The sequence below is a fragment of the Callorhinus ursinus genome, unplaced genomic scaffold (genome assembly GCF_003265705.2).
Source record: "Callorhinus ursinus isolate GAN/ISIS: 27379988/994484 unplaced genomic scaffold, GSC_fseal_2.0 scaffold5, whole genome shotgun sequence".
NCBI classification, from domain to species: Eukaryota; Metazoa; Chordata; class Mammalia; order Carnivora; family Otariidae; genus Callorhinus; species Callorhinus ursinus.
The window spans coordinates 46,256,542-46,275,849 of NW_027397067.1; the positions used below are offsets into that span (position 1 = coordinate 46,256,542).

General features: G+C 35.2%; 1 protein-coding gene across 12 annotated transcripts in view; it reads right to left on the reverse strand.

The window, feature by feature from the left end:
* The window catches only part of RGS22 (regulator of G protein signaling 22), a 119,925-nt gene that overhangs the window by 17,810 nt on the left and 82,807 nt on the right, over positions 1 to 19,308 (reverse strand). For 9 of the 12 annotated variants that reach the window (XR_012378273.1, XR_003207974.2, XM_073893032.1 and 6 more), the window contains exons 15-21: positions 15,335 to 15,529; positions 13,347 to 13,439; positions 10,930 to 11,105; positions 9,397 to 9,559; positions 5,826 to 5,984; positions 3,042 to 3,110; positions 605 to 766 (exon numbers count right to left, since the gene is read on the reverse strand). Coding sequence is in view for 10 of the 12 variants with exons in the window: in XM_073893032.1 (XP_073749133.1) it covers positions 605 to 766; positions 3,042 to 3,110; positions 5,826 to 5,984; positions 9,397 to 9,559; positions 10,930 to 11,105; positions 13,347 to 13,439; positions 15,335 to 15,529 (1,017 nt within the window). In the remaining 2 variants the exon portion in view is untranslated. The remainder of the gene's footprint in view (positions 1 to 604; positions 767 to 3,041; positions 3,111 to 5,825; positions 5,985 to 9,396; positions 9,560 to 10,929; positions 11,106 to 13,346; positions 13,440 to 15,334; positions 15,530 to 19,308) is intronic. The other 3 variants (XM_073893028.1, XM_073893031.1, XM_073893034.1) reach the window with 3 other exon arrangements.

Sequence of the window (19,308 nt, forward strand, 5' to 3'; positions counted from 1 at the left end):
TAATACCTAGAAAGTCCTTTCCTTTCTCCAACGCAAAGATGAAATATGGTTTCAATAAACACTTAAACCTAAAACTGCCTTTGCTCCTAACCACTTGTTCTTTCACTTATTTGTTTTGTTAAAAATTTGGCCATTCTAATAGAAAAGCTCCTCTCATCTCTCTTGGTTTATTTTCTATAATCCTCTATCTTTGATTACTATTGCTGGCAATATAGTTGGGAGGAATTCTGGTAAAGAGGTCTTAGTTAAAGTATTGAATATGGATGTCTTCAGGAAAAAATGTGTATGGTACATTTATAGAGGAGTGATATGCAAAAATGTAATTAAAACTCTTTTCAGGAAGGTTCTCATTAAATCAGAGTATATGTGAATACGTTGAAAAATCCAATTCTATCATTTCAGGGCTCACTCTTACTCTTCACTACATGAGAAATGTATCTAACTTAGAACAATGAACACCTCAATATTTACATATTGGTCTGAAGATGACAAAATTGGGATATCTTATACAAATCTTGTCTATAAAGTTACAGTTCAGAATCTGATGTGTTAATGCATTTCCTCCACAAAAAAGGGTTTTTTTTTCCAACTTCCAATATAATACCTTATATTTTTGTACTTCTTGCCAAAAGAGTACACCATTTTCCAATAAATCTCCTTTTAAAGCCACAAACCGTTGAAATTGTCTTGCAGTAATTGGATTCAATAATGTTTTACGAAATGCAATGATTTCACAAGATGAAGATATCCACTTACTCTCCACAGGCTGTCCAAAGCAGAGAATACAGAAAATTAGCTTTGTTCTAAAGTAATAATAAAGTTATTTGTTAGGCTAAAAATTACCAACTTCAACCTCCTTTACTTTGGGCTGCTGAAATTTATGGCATGGACACAACAGAATTTGGCAACTTTTACCTCTCTGTTCTCTCTTTTGTTTCCTTTATATTTTTATGGCATCATTTTTTTTAAGAGGTAGAGAGAAAGAGAAATGATTGGATGATTCAGAACATATAACTACATTGTTTAAGAATGTTAAGAATCATTACAGTTTGGGACTATGGTGAAAAACTACATTTTAGTGCACTGCATGAGTTCTGTACTTAAACAGAAAAATGTAACCATAATGTTATGATTATATATTGTTATATCATTATTATGTATTTTATAACTACATATATTATGTATGTATCATGTCATATATTAAATATAACTCTCCTGCCTTTTAAAAAGTAAGAACACTAGGACATTTAAGATATTTTTTCAAAATCTTAAAAAATATTACCAATTAACCCTGTTAATTTAAACAGAAAATTTGCTGTGGAGCTTCTAACTAGAAAAAATATCATGTTTTCAGGTGAGACATCTTTATATTATTTTAATAAAAATTGTTATTAATACTTCCTAACAAGAAGAAAAATCATTAATACATTATTTTTAATAATAAACTGACTGAGGATTTACTTTACATAACAAAAAAGCCAGAAGGACCCATGGTATTTTAGTAATGCTTACAGTATTACTTAGTTTGTATCTTCACAGTTTTGAAATACAAGATGTCTACTTTCTAAATTTTGACCATTTTAGATCACATATCCATCCCTCTTTAGCCTCTCAGGTTAAAAAACATAAGACCTAGATTTTACTGAATTTACTGAATAGAAAATTTTTTACTGGATAAATTTTATTGAAGTTCCCCAAATCTGAGTTTAGTCTACAATCATGCAAAGAAGCACCATTCCAAAGGCAATATTTTAAATGAATTTGGGGATTATAGTAACAATCAGTCAAAACACGTGATAAACATCCATGACTGACAATGCATAAAATAAATTTCTTGAAACAAATCATATGCGACTATCAGCATAAGTGTTTGAGAGAGTTAGGTAAAAAGCACTATGGGAACACAAAAGGAGTAACTCATTCTGCCTGGAGGAGTAAAAGCTTTGCTGAAGGGCCTTGAGGATGACATCTGAATTGGAAACTGAAAAGGGAAGCCAACACCAGGCAGTCTAGGTGAATAGCAGTGCCTTAACCCAGATAAAGTGATTAGATGGCTAACACTGTTTTAGTGAGGCCCATGTCATGTTCTCTGGTCAAAAAGTTAAGACCCCACCATATGTTCCATATTAAAATTACAGCCCTATAAATAGGAACAATTATGTATTGGACTGGGATGTTTATTTAAAACCCACTCAGCAAATAATGTTTTAAGACCTGCTTCTTAAGATACTAAAACGTAGTAATTTAAACAGAAAATAACATAACATACAATGCACAATAATATGAAATATAAACCCATCCTCCTTAGCATTTCAACAAAAAAAATATAGCAAAAGACAAACATAGAATGGTTTATTTCCTTTCAAGAGGAAAATACAGAAAAAGAGCATCCTAACAGATACATATAATCCTCTAATAGTCAAATAAAATTTTATGTATGTAGAGGGTCACCCGGGACTAGTCTGACATTCCAGCAAGACCTGTAGAAGGATGAATACATATAAATTTGTAGGCTCAGAAAGACGACTGTGTTTATCATGCTTGTTAAGAAGCAAAATAGGCATTTTCTAGTAAAGTATCCTATTATAGTGGTTTAAATAATTGCCAGAATGATAGTTTTTAATTCTCTTAAAGCCAAAATGTAATCCTCAACAGAGTATAATGCAAGATCATTTAACTTGCTCATTCTGTTGCATACTTACTCTTTTTGTGCAATCCACTCTCAGTAATGAATAAATTACCATATGCTGAAATGAACAGCTTGTCTCAATAAATCCATCACAGGCAAAATAAACAAAAATGCATATTTAAAGTCTAATATTTAAAGCACACTTCTAGGGTTTAGCAGGTCGAGAGGGCTTTAAGAAGAGGGCTCTGGCAGAATCACACTCTCCCCCAGATTCCATCAGCCAATTAAACAGAGTTGGTGGCTTAGAATGCAGTGTCTACAATGCGGGTTTTTGAACAAGTAGGGGTGGAAAAAAGTAATACTTTGACAGAGTGGAAGTTGCAAGAGGAAGAATATAGCAAACACTACTTGCCTTCCAGACCCCGATTTTCCTTTCATGCTTCTGTAACAAGAGATCTTCAGCTATGTCTCTCATCTGTACCTAAAAGCAAAACCAATTATTTTATCCCAGTTATTCAGAATGTCTACATTTTTTGACATCATTTACTAATTTAATAGCTTTTATTTTATTTTTTAAAAATATTTACTTATTTTAGAGAGAGAGGGAGAGCACGAGCGCGGTAAGGGGCAGAGGGAGAGAGAGAGAGAGAGAATCCCAAGCAGACTCCGTGTTGACCACAGAGCCTGACATGGGGCTCAATCCCACCATCCTGAGACCACAACCTGAGCCAAAACCAACAGCTGGCCGCTCAACTGACTGCACCACCCAGGTGCCCCTAATTTAATAGCTTTTAAAAATGAGGTAAAGGTCAGCATGGATAAGAGATAATGCATTTTAGGAGAAAAAGGATCAGACTTAGAAATGGAAGCCCTCCCTATGTACCTGAGCAAGTCACTCAAATTCTCTGAACAGTTTCCCCATCTGCAAAATGAAGCTAATAATACCCAAGCATGTTGCCCCAAATGTGGATAATAGTTCACTTTGGGTCCCATGGAAATTGAAGCTGGAGAGACGATTAGGAGTTCCCAGATTTTTGTGCTATTTTCTAGCCACAACTAATTTTAGAAGAGCACAGAAGTTATTCAATGCAGGGAGGAAATATAGTAGATATTTCTTGAGGTTATTGCCTATTCACAACATTTTCCCTTGGGAACCACTCCTGCCAAATCTGTGCTATATGAATCCACCTCCCTGTCCACATCAGATAGATCCAGGCATTGACCTAGAGAGACTAGTATTAGATGACAGCTGCTGCTCTTTGATAGCCACAGCTGGAGAAAAGATCCAGGAACTTCTGCTGGGTTTCCAGGGCTGTCCCACCCCCTAGGCTTTCTAAAGCTTGGGTGTCTACTCTTCCCCTCAGTGTGTGAGATGTTCTAGCACCATTTTATAATAAATTCTCTCCTTTCTCTTTTGCCTTTGGCTTAAGGTTGCCAGAATCAGTTTATGTTATTGGCCACCCAAAGAATGCTAAGTAAATCAGGAAATGGTTATAAGTTACAATAAAGTTATTGTGGTCAACATAGTGAGAAAACATGGTAAATAATATTAGTAAGCCAAAGCCTAAAGAAAGGACATGAGGAAATTTGAGTTGTCTCAAAGCTTATTTCCAGGACTTTTTGCCTGAAACAAGTGAGCACTTCTTCATACTATAAATTCTATTTTCCCAGCTGTATTGTGTTTTCCATAACTTAAGGTGCTCGTAAGACTATGGATATTTCCACATAAGTAAGGCTCAAAGTATTTGATAAATTCAATATAGAGGGCAGTTCTTTTAGATTTTTCCTGATCAACACTAATGGCATGTGTTTTGCATACTAAAGTCCAAAATTACACCTTCTGTCCCTTTATGTTATTTTTGTAAAGATCAGGTTTGCCTTTTTTTTTGGTGTGACAATGACATTTTAAATTATCAAAGTAACACATGCTTTTTATAAAGTACAAACAAAGCAAAAAGCAAACAAAAACAAAAGAACACCTCGTTTCACAAAGTAAAAAGTAAAAATCCTGGGGCGTCTGGGTGGCTCAGTTGGTTAAGCGACTGCCTTCAGCTCAGGTCATGATTTCGGAGTCCCGGGATCGAGTCCGGCATCGGGCTCCCTGCTCAGCAGGGAGTCTGCTTCTCCCTCTGACCCTCCCCCCTCTCATGCTCTCTCTCTCTCATTCTCTCTCTCAAATAAATAAATAAATAAATAAAATCTTTAAAAAAAAAAAAAGTAAAAATCCTTACTCCCCAGGAGGCAGATTCTTTTAGACTTTTTTCATAAACACAAATATAGATAGATAGATGGAAAAAGAAATACATAAATAGATATAGAAATATAAGAACATGTAATGAGATTCTCTTTTATATACTGTTCCACATCCTGCTTGTTTCACTCAAGAAATAATATCTTTTGTATCAGTACATGTGGAAATCTTATATTTTAATCTCATTTTATAACCCCATTTAATATGGATAAGAACATGTAATGAGATTCTCTTCTATATACTGTTCTGCATCCTGCTTGTTTCACTCAAGAAATAATATCTTTCATATCAGTACATGTGGAAACCTCATTTTTATATTTTAATCTCATTTTATAACCCCATTTTATATGGAAATATTCATAGTACAGAATTATCATAAAGCATTTAACTATTCCCCCTTGTACATCCTTGCCCGTTTATATGAGGACTTAATAACAATATAAAAAATAACAACTAGATTAATAAGTAATATTTGAGTGTTTGCTGTGTGCCAGGTACCATGCTAAGAAACTACACATACATTCTTTCATTTCATCTTCACAAGTATCTTATGAAGCAATTACTCTTATTAACCCCAGTTATTTTTCAAATGAGGAAACAAAGGTTATAAAACTTAAAGTTGTAGGGGCGCCTGGCTGGCTCAGTCAAGAAGAATATGAGACTCTTGATCTTGGGGTCATGAGTTCAAGACCCATTTTGGATGTAGAGATTACTTAAAGTTAAAATAAATAAATAAATAAAAATTTACTTAAAGAAAAACAACAAAAAACCTTAAAGTTGTACAGTTAACACAGGGCAGGGTTGAGGCAAAACCTTGGGAAGGCTAACTCCATGCTCTTAACCACTGTGCCATAGAAGTACAACAGCTAGGTCAACGGGTAGACACATTTGATATTTTAAGGGGTACTGCCGATTACTATCCAAAGATTACACTAACTGATATACCTTTATCTTTTGACGTGCTGCAAACTGTTCACTTGCAAGAAACAATGGCAACCACATGTTTTCTAGCTTATTGAGGACATGCTTCTGAACTTCAAGCAGAACAGGTGCATCAAGCTGCTCATGGAGCATCTTTCCCCAGCCACCACTTAAATTCATTATCTAAGAAAATACAAAGGAAACAGAAAAACTGCAAACTTCTGTTTTAGTGAAGAAACACTAATAGTCATTAATTTATCCATTCACCCCCAAACCATTTGCTGAGCACACGCTAGGTAGCACAACTGTCATTTTCTGAAAGCTATCTCCTGGTTATACCGTGGATAGTAAAGACACATAACTCCCCCAACATCAAACAGATAATTGTGGTTTATGTGATGGTTATTTTAGATGTATGATTTTGCTCATGATATAGGTCAGAGAACACAGGAGTGGGATTTTTATCCCGTGTGACCACAAGCAATGCCATTTTTCTCTCCATGGCCTCAGCATCTTCAACTGTGAAATGGGGGTAATTATTAGTCTATGAGTTCTCTAAGTGCTCTTCCAGGTCTAATATTCTATGAATCCGTGATTCTGGTCAAATTGACTAGTTGGAGAAAGCATTTTCTTTTGTGTATGGGGAAAATGGGACATGAATTATTTAGGAGAGGGCATTGACCCAGAAATTTTAAATAGGCACAAACAAATGTTGGGTTGAACTTGGCAGGATGAGGGTGGTGCTAGCAATGCCGGGCTGCCCCAACAACTTCACAGAAGAAAACAGAAGCAGGGGCACCTGGGTGGCTCAGATGGTTAAGCATATGCCTTCGGCTTGGGTCATGATCCCAGGGTCCTGGGATCGAGCCCCATGTCTGGCTCCTGGCTCAGCAGGGAGCCTGCTCCTCCCTCTGCCTCTCCCCCTGCTCATGCTCTCTCTCTCTCTCTCTCTCTGTATCTCTGTGTCTCAAAGAATAAATAAAATCTTAAAAAAAAAAAAAAGAAAAAGAAAACAGAAGCAGCAGAAGTAGAGAGAGATCAGGTTATACAGAGAATAGTCTCTGACCTGAACAGGTGACACCTTTTACAAAACACAGTTTCTTTGTGACCCAGATCTTCCTTCTGTTTAAGTATCAGCTTCAACAAGCTATGAATGGCTATTTCCTGCTATAAATCATTCTGTTTTCTACCTGTTTCTGTGTATACACCTTTCAAAACCTCTAGACCCCTCACTGGAAAAATTAGCTTCTTCTTAGTTCCCCTTTGAATAATAAAATCAATCAAATCCTACTAATAAAATAATTGTTTTGCATAAAAACAAGAGAAACGCTCTTACCCATCCTTTAATAATACTGATTTTTATATATAAAAGGAAGAAAGAAGAAAAAGAGAAAAGACTGTCTTGCTAATCAAACAGCAAACTTAGCCACCCAACTGAAATTAGAACTAGCAAGATCTAAATGGAACATAATGTGATGTGGATGTGCTTAAGTATAAAATAAGTAAACAAAAAATAAAAGTAAAGCCAAAGATGAGGAAGAAAGGCCATTGGGGAAACTCTTCTGGAGTAAACACAATCATTTGCTATGATAGCAATGGGTAACTTTTTCCACTGAATTTGAACTTCTCAGCATGTTCTAGTATAGAAGGCTCACACAGTAGCAGCAGATACCACGAAACCTCATACAATGTAGCACAAGCCAAAGAGAAAACAAATGCCCTCCATGTGTTTATTCATAGTTGTGCTTATTGAGATACCCAACACTTTTGCTAATACAGCCCAGATTTGTATCCCAGGGAACTGATGTGATGGCAAGGCATTTTGTCAAGGTTGCTTAAATTCAGAATTTCTTCTCCTTCTTATTCCCAAAAACTTTTGCTTATTTTACACCCGGAAGATCTAGCTTTTTAATTTGGTGTACCCTACTTAACACTTCTGAATTTTTCTTTAATTTACTGAATTCAGCATTAATCTGAAATTTGTATTTTATAAATGTACACCATTAGGATATGCATCCTTTTAAACTACCAAAATAAAGATATCAAACACTATACATTTGATCTCCAGGTAGTAATGTGGTACTAGCAAACTTCAAATTAGTTATAACACTTAATTCTTTATATTTCAAAAGCATAAAAATTGAGCCATATTTCATGATAAAATTGTTACTTGAACACTCAGTCGCACTGCTGAATTCCAATCTGACCTTTTTGCCCTAAATAATAACACCACATAGTATAATAATGACATATAGTAATAATGACAGTAATAATATAATAAATAATTACACCATCTATCACATTCATTTGCTGAATGAATGGATGACTGGATGAATAAAAGCTATTTTTATTCTATAAACTACTTCTAAAAATAACATAGTTTTATAGTATACTTGAGTGAATTTTAAAGGCATTTAATTTGTAGATACTTAAAAATAGCTTAAAAAGTAAGATATCCAAAATGTCTAACATATAAATCATGAAAGCAAAAGACAAAAAAGATGACTTTCAGGTTGTTGGCAAAAATAAATAAATTACTGGTTTTCAACCACAATGACCTCACACCAGTCAGAATGGCTAAAATTAACAAGTGAGGAAACAACAGATGTTGGCAAGGATGCAGAGAAAGGGGAACCCTCTTACACTGTTGGTGGGAATGCAAGCTGGTGCAGCCACTCTGGAAAGCAGTATGGAGGTTCCTCAAAAAGTTGAAAATAGAGTTACCCTATGACCCAGCAATTGTACTACTGGGTATTTACCCCAAAGATACAAATGTAGTGATCCGAAGGGGCACCTGCACCCCAATGTTTATAGCAGCAATGTCCACAATAGCTAAACTATGGAAAGAGCCCAGGTGTCCAACAGATGAATGGATAAAGAAGATGTGGTGTATATATATATATATATATATATACACACACAGTGGAATACTACTCAGCCATCAAAAAATGAAATCTTGGGGCACCTGGGTGGTTCAGTCATTAAGCGTCTGCCTTCGGCTCAGGTCATGGTCTCAGGGTCCTGGGATTGAGCTCCGTATCGGGCTCCCTACTATGCGGGAAGCCTCTTTCTCCCTCTCCCACTCCCCCTGCTTGTGTTCCCTCTCTCACTGTGTCTCTCTCTGTCAAATAAATAAATAAAATATTTAAAAAAGAAATCTTGCCATTTGCAATGACATGGATGGAACTAGAGGGTATTAAGTTAAGCGAAATAACTCAATCAGAGAAAGACAAGTATCATATGATCTCAGTTATATGTGGAATTTAAGAAACAAAACAGAGGTCATAGGGGAAGGGAGGGAAAAATAAAACAAGACAAAATCAGAGAGTGAGACAAACCATAAAGAGACTCTTAATCATAGGAAACAAACTAAGTGTTGCTGGAGGGGAGGGTGAGTAGGGGGATGGGGTAACTGGGTGATGGACATTAAGGACGGCATGTGATGTAATGAGCACTAGGTATCATATAAAACTGATGAATCACTGAACTCTACCTCTGAAACTAATAATATACTATATGTTAACTAATTGAATTTAAATTAAAAAAATTACTGGTTTTCATACTTCAACAAAGAAAATATGTTATATATTGATACCTGGTCCTGCTGATATAGAGAGGCTGGACTTTGGGGGCCAAAGAAATATTTTTTATTAAGGTATTTGTTTTTAATATATATAGATTTTGCTTCCCTTTGCTTTCGGTCTCCATAAACTGTTCTTCGGAACTGTTCAATGTCGGTCCAGCACATAAGGTCCATACTAAAAGGAAAACAAAAACAAAGTACAGCCCTTTTTATTTTTTTTCTCTGAATTCTACTAACCCACCAAACAAGTTGTTGTCCTGACTAGTTAGCAGAACTGATTAGATCATGAAACTAATGAGTTCAATAATATGTCTCATGCTGGCTAAATATATGAATGAACACAGAAGTACTGGGATCAGAAAAGAATCTACCACTGTTTTTGATAGGGTCTCAGAGTTCCTCCATTAACAATGGACTTGTATCGTTGATGTCAAATCTGGGAAAATTTCTACCTACTGCATGTATATTTGGCAACATGCTAAATTCACAACAATTCGCATCAATAAGAAGGGAAACTATATATGTGCAATTTGGCTCCCAGGTCTAAACCTTTTCTACTAATTTGGGAGAAAATTATTGGAAAAATATATGATCAATATTTCAGTTTATATTAGATAAATATGTCATAAGTTTCCAAGATTCTGTGCAAAACTACAATGTTCCATTTATGTATTAGCTAATAAAAATTACAACGTATTACAGTAAAATTTCAATAGCTTAGAAAAATATAAAGGAGATACTTTTCAGAAATACTAATTAAAGCACCTGTCTAGAAAAATGCGGAAGAAAGAATCAGTAGAAAAGCAAAAGAATAAACCACACTGGTGTTTTTATTTAGCCAATGCTAAAACTACTACAAATCTTGTTTGACTACTTAAAGTAACATGTGGGAGGTTACTATTATTAAAATGCACTCCCCAACCAAAAGTTACCCATACAGATTTCAGATAGGTATGCTCATTACTTTTTACTGTCATGGGTGAAATCTAGCTCCAAATCACTTTTATAATATGTTGGATCAAAGTAGCTTACAAAAATAAGTAGCTTAGAAAAAGGATGTTTAAAGAGAGAAATACATTTTATTTATTTTTTAATAATTTTTTATTGTTATGTTAATCACCATACATTACATCATTAGTTTTTGATGTAGTGTTCCATGATTCATTGTGCATAACACCCGGTGCTCCACGCAGAATGTGCCCTCTTTAATACCCATCACCAGGCTAACCCATCCCCCACCCCCCTCCCCTCTAGAACCCTCAGTTTGTCTCTCAGAGTCCATCGTCTCTCATGGTTCGTCTCCCCCTCCAACTTACTCCCCTTCATTCTTCCCCTCCTGCTATCTTCTTCTTCTTTTTTTTTCTTAACATATATTGCATTATTTGTTTCAGAAGTACAGATCTGTGATTCAACAGTCTTGCACAATTCACAGCGCTCACCATAGCACATACCCTCCCCAATGTCTATCACCCAACCACCCCATCCCTCCCACCCCCCACCACTCCAGCAGAGAGAAATACATTTTAAAATGGTTATGTTCTTTACCTTGAAGAATGAGCCTCAAGAAACTGACGGAAATGTTCAAACTCCAGTTTGTTGTTAAGCAGGTCATTAAAATTAAAGTGCTTATATTCTTCAGGGACATTATTCCAGTATTCTGGTTTTTTAGAGACCTCAGGAAGCCGTGAAATACCAGTTCCAATTTCACCAGTCACAGTGTCCTAGTGAAATGATACTTTTAACAAAAAATCTCTTAAATACAGCAAATTATTTTCCAAATTTAAAAAGGGAAACAAATAAAAATGAATAATTAGGTCAACACCAACTAACAATGCAATGGTAGAAGTGGGTGAAGAATCTAGAATCTAGAATCTGGCTCTAACTCCTGTCAAATTCTATTCTGTTCCTTGCTGTTCCATTCTCTTCTTTTTAGGAACATTTAGTAAACATTTACTTTATATTTGCTTATAAAATATTTATCTTATTTTTGTTAGTATAAGAATAATATATCTTCTGTAATAAGAAAACAAAAGGCATACATACTACTTACTACCCCACTCAGAGATAACCATAGCTAAGATTTCCTTTCTTTCTTTTTTTTTTTAAAGATTTTATTTATTTATTTGACAGAGAGAGACACAGCGAGAGAGGGAACACAAGCAGGGGGAGTGGGAGAGGGAGAAGAAGGCTTCCCGCCGAGCAGGGAGCCCGATGCGGGGCTCGATCTCAGGACCCTGCAATCATGACCTGAGGCGAAGGCAGATGCTTAATGACTGAGCCACCCAGGCGCCCCCATAGCTAACATTTCCAAATACAAATCTTCTAGTCTTTTTTGCATACACACATGTAGATTATTAAAAACCAAGATAGGACTGTACAACTATGTATGGTTTTGTAACTTAGTTCTTTTTCTTAACAATGTATTATGAACATAAAATGTTCTTTTATTTATAACAATTTTGAAAGTTATAGAGTAAAACAAAATACTTTTCTAATAGTACATCCTTTACATGTAATCTTCTTCATATAAAAGTTAATTTTTAGGCATTTTTAAGACTTGATATTTTGCAGTTTATAAGCTCTATATAAGGGCAAAGAGCTAGAGAAGCTTATTCTTTGAAAAACCTTTCCTCTCCTTATGGAATACCTTATATAATTAATTCATCCCTCTATTTGTGTTTGAAAAGCATCAGACTATGAGAGAAACTACCAATATTTAAAAAATCAATTTCCAATGTGGAGAAGGATTATGGGTAGAATTATACCTTTTAGTTCATAAATTTTAAAACACAACTTAAAATACAACTAAAATGCTATATTTTAGTCATAAGGTTTACAACACAAACTTAAAATACAATTTTATGAACATTTTCATTATGTTTAAAATGCAATAAAATGTGTTACTTTTTTGGCTTTTCATATAGTCTTTCCAAGATACTAATTAGTAGTTTCTCAAATAAGGAATTTCTGTGTTAAAAAGGCAACTATCATGAAGATTACATTTAACTATCTGAGCCACCCAGGTGCCCCCTCATGAAGGTTACATTTAAAAAACAACTTTACTGTTTGTGTAAAATTTTATTGTAAAAGAGTAAAAATTTGAGACAGGCACAAAGGAGAAAGTAAAACTATCACCTGAAAAAAAAAATATATCACTTGAAACCTTACCACTCAGAGCTAAGTGTCTTCAACATTTTGGTGAACATCTAGATATCTTACATATATGAATATATGTATACATGTAGAAATACATATATAATTATACATAAATAGGATTATATGATACTAGTATTTTTTGTTTCCCACATTTTTATATAATAATATGTCCTGGGCATTTTCCATGTCAATAAATATGAATATGAACTGTCACTTGCATGTAGATATGCACATTTCATTTTATGGCTTTCAGGACCTATCATGGTTTATGTAGCTAATCCAAAAGTTGCAAATTTATAAATCAAAATAACACTTTACTATCCTAGTCAATCCTATGATCTTTTTACGGACTCCCCCAAATTCTTTCTGTATTTTTTCCTTTATTGTTTTCCCTATTGCTGTCACACGACAGTTCCTTTTCTGTTTGGAAAACTCCATATAACTCTTTTTTGAATTGACAACGAAGAGAGCTGCTGCCATACAGAAAATAACCAGAAACGTTCCAAGGAATAATGTGGCTTGAAGGCTCTTAATTAAGGCAGATAAATGGCTTGACTCCCTACGCTACCTCATCTGCTTTGTTCTTCTGGCTTTGTTGTTAAATGTGTCAATATAAAGTGACACCTGTCAAAGGCAGCCTGCCAAGCAAAGAAGTAGCAGAAAAATGAAACTGCCTATCCCCTACTTTATCAGGACATTAGCTCCTTAAGATAGGATTTCCCCACCCCCCGACCCCATGCCAATATATACAGTGGTAATCTCTCCAGGATAAAAAGTTGGTTTTTCTAAGTAGAGCGCTAACTTACCTCAGTTTTCTTGGAAAACGTCTCTTTATGCAAAGCCTGTAGCTTTCTGAAGTATGTGGAATCTAGCTGTCGACTTTCTTCCATCAGCCCCACCTAATAAAACAATAATAAAGCTCGTAACATCAATAGAACGTACATTACAAAAAAGTGGGGGAAAGAATGCACAATTTGCCAATAACAGTGGGCTAAAAAAATGAATACACTTGCCAATAAAGTAAATTAGTTTGGAAGCAAAAGCAGCAAGACCAACGTAAAAATATTAACTACAGCAAATTCAGACTTCACATGCATATGATAAAATATTTCTATGTAATGATACAGTGACACCAGAGATCATTCCTCCTTTCGGGACATCCCATGTGAACTAACAAACACTGCACACATATTGGGTCACATTGCCATTTTCTATTCATTATAACAGGATAATAGTCACGAAGGCAGGCATTGCTAGCTTTAGGGCTCAAATAATCCAGAGCAGAACAAGAAATGACCACACTCCATTGTTAATAGTCTGTGAGCTAAGGTTTTGTTGCTGTAGCAAGAGAGGAGAGAGTCATTCATTAGATTAACCTCATTGTAGGTATCCCTGTTTTAGATAGGAAGAAGAACAATCTCATTCTCCATTTCTCTATTCCGGGGAAAAAATCAGTTTGGCAGACTGAGAACTTTCTACATTTAATGACTAGCTTTGATTATCCTTTTTGGGAAGGAGTCTACATAATCCAGTCAACTGGACTTTTAGAGAGATCCTCTGGGCCGAACTTAAGGAAGTTTCTAGTTTATTATTAAAAAGAGTATATAATTTTCCCACACATAAGAGTCATTACCAATGCCAAAACTTTTTGATTTAGGGACATTTGTTATAAATCTAAATTTTTTTTTTTTTTTTTTTTTAACATCTCAGGACCCTATCTCAGGTCTATTTTCCTCTATGCCATACATTGTATTTCAAATAATGACTGGGGAGAATTTTTTTAAAAATTCATACAATAGCCTAATTTTTCTAGTGTGATAGATGTATTTTTGTGGTAGAAAAGATGTAATGCTAATTTTTGAGGACAAAGAGAAATCAGGAAGGAAAATTTAATTTTGATCACTGAATTTAGTAAGCCTTAAGGGTTGTTCAATCACAATCCGATAAGGTAATTTTATCCAAGGTGCTTTGGTACTAATTTTATCTTAATTTACCTAACCTATTCTTTCTGTGAGAAGACATGACTAAGAGATTGTTGAGCAGATAGGAACAAAGACTAGCAATATGAAGACAGCAGAGTTCCACCGGGAGTGACCTGATGTAGAGGGTACATGCAGTAACTTCATAGAAAAAAATGCCCATTACTTGTCTGAATCTGTAACTCAAAATAAATATTGAAAGAAATTTCCTCCACCCATCAATAAGAATAGTGAAAATATTCAAGCATTGAGACTTATTTGGAATTAAAAAAGATGTGTTGAAACTTCTATCCAATCAGTCTGACCTGATGAACATCTGGGGTGCCTTAAAATAGCAACACTGAAGTTATAGAATGTATTTTCCACAATACATACAAAACATTTCTATTTTCCATGGGTGCAATATTTACCATAACTCATCCAGTATAAAATTAAATGTGCTTTTTCCATTAATCAAAATTAAGGCCACTGCTAAGAAATGGCAAGAAGAGACAAAGCCTGTACATTATCATGGCATATTTTGTTGGTTCACAGGAAACCAAAACTCAGATTTCTCTCTGCTGACATATTTGTACAGGGAACCAAAAATGACAAAGATTTTAGTCTTTTGTTGGGAGACAATAGAGAAACTGGCAAAAAATGAAGTTAATAAATACTTTCACTACTCCAATTTTGAGCCTGCCAAATCTTAACTCTGAGTGCCTGGCCCATATGAGACCTTTCTCAGTTCTTCTCTTGTGAATTAATAATGTTGCTTATCATCAGTTTTGTAGTAAACCTGAATAGTCACACATCATGTCTTAGTGCCACAATACCTTTCCAAAAGCAACTTGGTCTAATTTTACCATCTTTGTCCAGGGCTCGAGAAGGAGGAGAAGGATATATTCTTCTGCTGTGTCAAAAAGGTCTTCAAATGGTGGCTGTATTTTCATATAGATTTCTTTTTTCTTTTCCTGTTGGAGTCCAATGTCAAGAGTAGCCGAAGGAGCAATGTATGTGGCAAAAAGATACTAAAGGAGAAGGGGGAGAAAGAAAGGAGAGGATGTTGGGAGAAACCATAATGGTGAGTGGATTCCTCAGTAAAGGCATTTAAAAAAGGTAAGAGAAGGGAAACAAGCTCAAGTGATGTTTTTTTCTTGAAAAAAATGCATAAAACTACTTAACGTCAAAGCAGTGTGTTTATTCAAAAGGCTTCTCTTTACTTTTCCTATTTCTTCAGCGGTAATTAGTCAATTTGCCAGTGGATCTTACACAAGAGTATATCATTTGGATATTCCAATTTTTTATCAGATTACTTCCATGTATTATTATGATTTATTCCAGGTTATAGGTCTCCTTTTCCCTTTATGTTCACGATATTTCTAACACATTAGTGCTACCTCCCAAAATGGTTTGAAATGCCCATTTTAAAACAAGAGGCAAGAATACACCAGGGCTGAAAAACTGGCTGTCTTCTAGTATAGAGACCCAACAGACTACCTGCCCTACCCAACGGAGCTGCAGAGTTCTTAAGACTGTTACTAATTATTTCTTTCTGTTGTAAAAATATCTCCATCTAATGTCCAATGCTGTGGATCAGAGATATGAGAAGGAAGTAGGAGTGAGTGGAAAGAAACACAGATACATATGGAATTTCTAGCTTCCTAGAAAAAGCTGCATAAATGTCTATTCCATTCTACTCATTTGTCTTTTCTCTAAATAATAGCTATTTACATCTGAGAAGTAATTTAATAACAGTTTACTTTTAAAATATTACATTTTGAATGTCATGCCCTGTGTATCAGATTTAAATGTAGTTTTATGAACAACCTCTAATTAATTGTATTCAATCTTAATTTTATTTTTTTACTTAGTTTTGGACCTGATAATGTCCAGATTCAACCCAGGCAACAGATTAGATAGATAGATAGATAGATAGATAGATAGATAGATAGATAGATAGATAGAAATAATAGTATTCTGTAAAATAATCTTTCTAAAAGTTTTAAAGGGTCCACATTAATAACATTAATAACATAAGCATTTGCTGAGTATCTCCTATCAAGTCTTAGACACTTGGATAGTTGCTATGTATGCAAAGATTAATGATTAAGACCCAATACTTAATCTGAAGGAGCCCATTCCTGGTGACATGGAGTTGAAAATCGGTCATTGCAATACAGTATGGTAAGTACAACAAGGGAAGTATGCACTGCAAATAAGATCATGATTGCCTACCCATTCTTTTAAAACTCACATCCCATTGATCACCTTTTAAATTTTATACTCAAATACCAATTCTTCTGTTATTTTTCTAAACCTTGCTGTTTCGCCATTCCATACCATTGACTATATTATTCCTTCAATCTTGGATATTCACCTTACCCCATGCACCTTGTCTGCTTGATAAACTCTGATTTATTCTTTAAAAACCAACATGGATTTTTCCTCCTCCAGGAAGGCTTCACTCACACCCTCCTCCCAAGATCATTTTCTACTGTTATCCCTACCACACTATAATGAAGTTATGTATTATGTATTTTCTCTTCTAGAACAAGGTCCTTGAGGGCAAATACTGCAGCTTATTCTTTTGTCATTCTTCGACTCCTAAAACTGTTCTTGGCAGAGAGAAGATGCCATAAATGTTTATTGAATTGTACTAAATCCACAGAAAAGACTCATTTATGTCTTGGAATGGGAAAGGAAAAGATTCCAAAACTTTTCCAAGAGAAGATAAGCTTCTCTTATCCTTAATCCTTTAGCTGAATCTTTAAAGATGAGTTGGGAGTCAATCAGGCAAGAAAAGGGAGTTGATGAGAAAGATGGTTTAAGAAGAAGGAAAATATGGGGCGAGGCATGAAGGCTTAGGGAAGTTTTATGACCTATGGAGAGATTCTAGGCTCCAAATAGATACCACTGGCTAAAGGAAAGAGGTAGAATAAGAGAGGATGCTATAAAGGGAGGCAGAAGCCAGAACATGCATATGACCTTTTGACCCTTGGTGAAGAATTTGAATTTTTACTTAAAGATAAATAATGAGGTCTCTCTGAGGAGTGACATCATTGGATATGAATCTTAGAAAGAAATCACTTTGGCATCAGGAAAGAGAAAAGGTTCAAGCAGGTCAAGATTTGAGGTAGTTTGGAAGTTATTGCAATAGCCAGATAAGAAATTATGTGCCACCTTCATCTCTCACCTGCTTTTGTGCAACAGCCTCTTAACTCATCCTCAAGGGTTCCTCTTTGCTTTTGTACCATCTTTTCTTACTACAGCAAACAGAGAAGACCTTTTGCCTATCACTCTTCTGCTCAATTCTTCAGTGACTTCTCTCACACACAATAACAGTCAAAGTCCTTATAATTGGGATTTTTAGAAGTTTCCCAATACTGAGAGGACAAGGATTATAGTTCAGGACCTGAAATTGGGGAAGCCCCTGTAAATACGCTAGGGTCTCATAACACCCTAACACCAGGGCTGGACCAGGTATAGACTCTAGCCTTGAATCTTTAAAGTGCCAAGAGAAAATGGCTGCTAACCTGTAATTCTGTACCTAGCAAAAATACCCTTATAAAATGAAAAGAAAACAAAGACGTCATAAATCAACAAACAGCAGCAGACAATTCATTACCAGCAGACCTGCACTATGTATGTAAAATAAACAAAGGTAAGAGTAGGATGGAATAGAGAACAACAGATGCATAAATATATAGGTAAAGATGAATAAATATTCATTGTAAAGCATAATAATAATAAATGAAATCAGAGGAAATAGTAAAAGAGCCTAAGAAAAAGAAGTTGAGATTGAAGAGGCAGGTTAAGGTGCAACTGAAATGATCTAGTGTGAGCCCTACTATAGGGAGGAAAGGAAGTGAGGTTAGAATCAGGATAGTAATAACAATATGCAGAGGGGGATTTCAAAGAATGAGAGTGAATGGGGCACATGGCTGGCTCAGTGACTCAGAGCATGTGACTCTTTTTTGTTTATTTCAAGTTTTTATTTAAATTCTAGTTAACATACAATGTAATATTGGTTTCAGGAGTAGAATTTAGTGGTTCATCCCCTACATGTAATACCCAGTGCTCATCACAAGTGGCTTCCTTAATCCTTATCACCCATTTAACCCATCCCCCACCCAGCTCTCCAGCATCTCTTAGTTTGTTCTCTATATAGTTAATAACTCATTTGTTTTGTTTCTTAAATTCCACATATGAGTGAAATCATATGGTATTTGTCTTTCTGTGATTATCTTGCTTAGTATAATACTCTCTAGCTCCATCCATGTTTTTGCAGATGGTTAAGACTTCGTTCTTTTTGACGGCTGAGTAATATTCCATCGTGTATGTATACCACATCGGCTTTATCCATTCATCTGTTGATTGACACTTGGGTTGTAGAAGAATGACTTGTAAATCTAACTAGTCTAACAAGTTAGGTTTGTATCAGATTCAAATCTATTCTTAAATATTTTCTAAGTTGGAGATTTTAAAAGTACATGAATTAAAATAATGTCATACTGGGCGCCTGGGTGGCTCAGATGGTTAAGCGTCTGCCTTCGGCTCAGGTCATGATCCCAGGGTCCTGGGATCGAGTCCCGCATCAGGCTCCCTGCTCCTTGGGAGCCTGCTTCTCCCTCTGCTTCTCTCTCTCTCTCTCTCTCTCCCTCTGTCTCTCATGAATAAATAAATAAAATCTTTAAAAAAAAATAAATAATGTCATACTAAGGTAAATTAAGAAACTAAAGATGAAAATAATCAAATTAAAAACAATAAAAACGTCTCTAAAATTTGCTTCAGTAATTTCAAATTTACC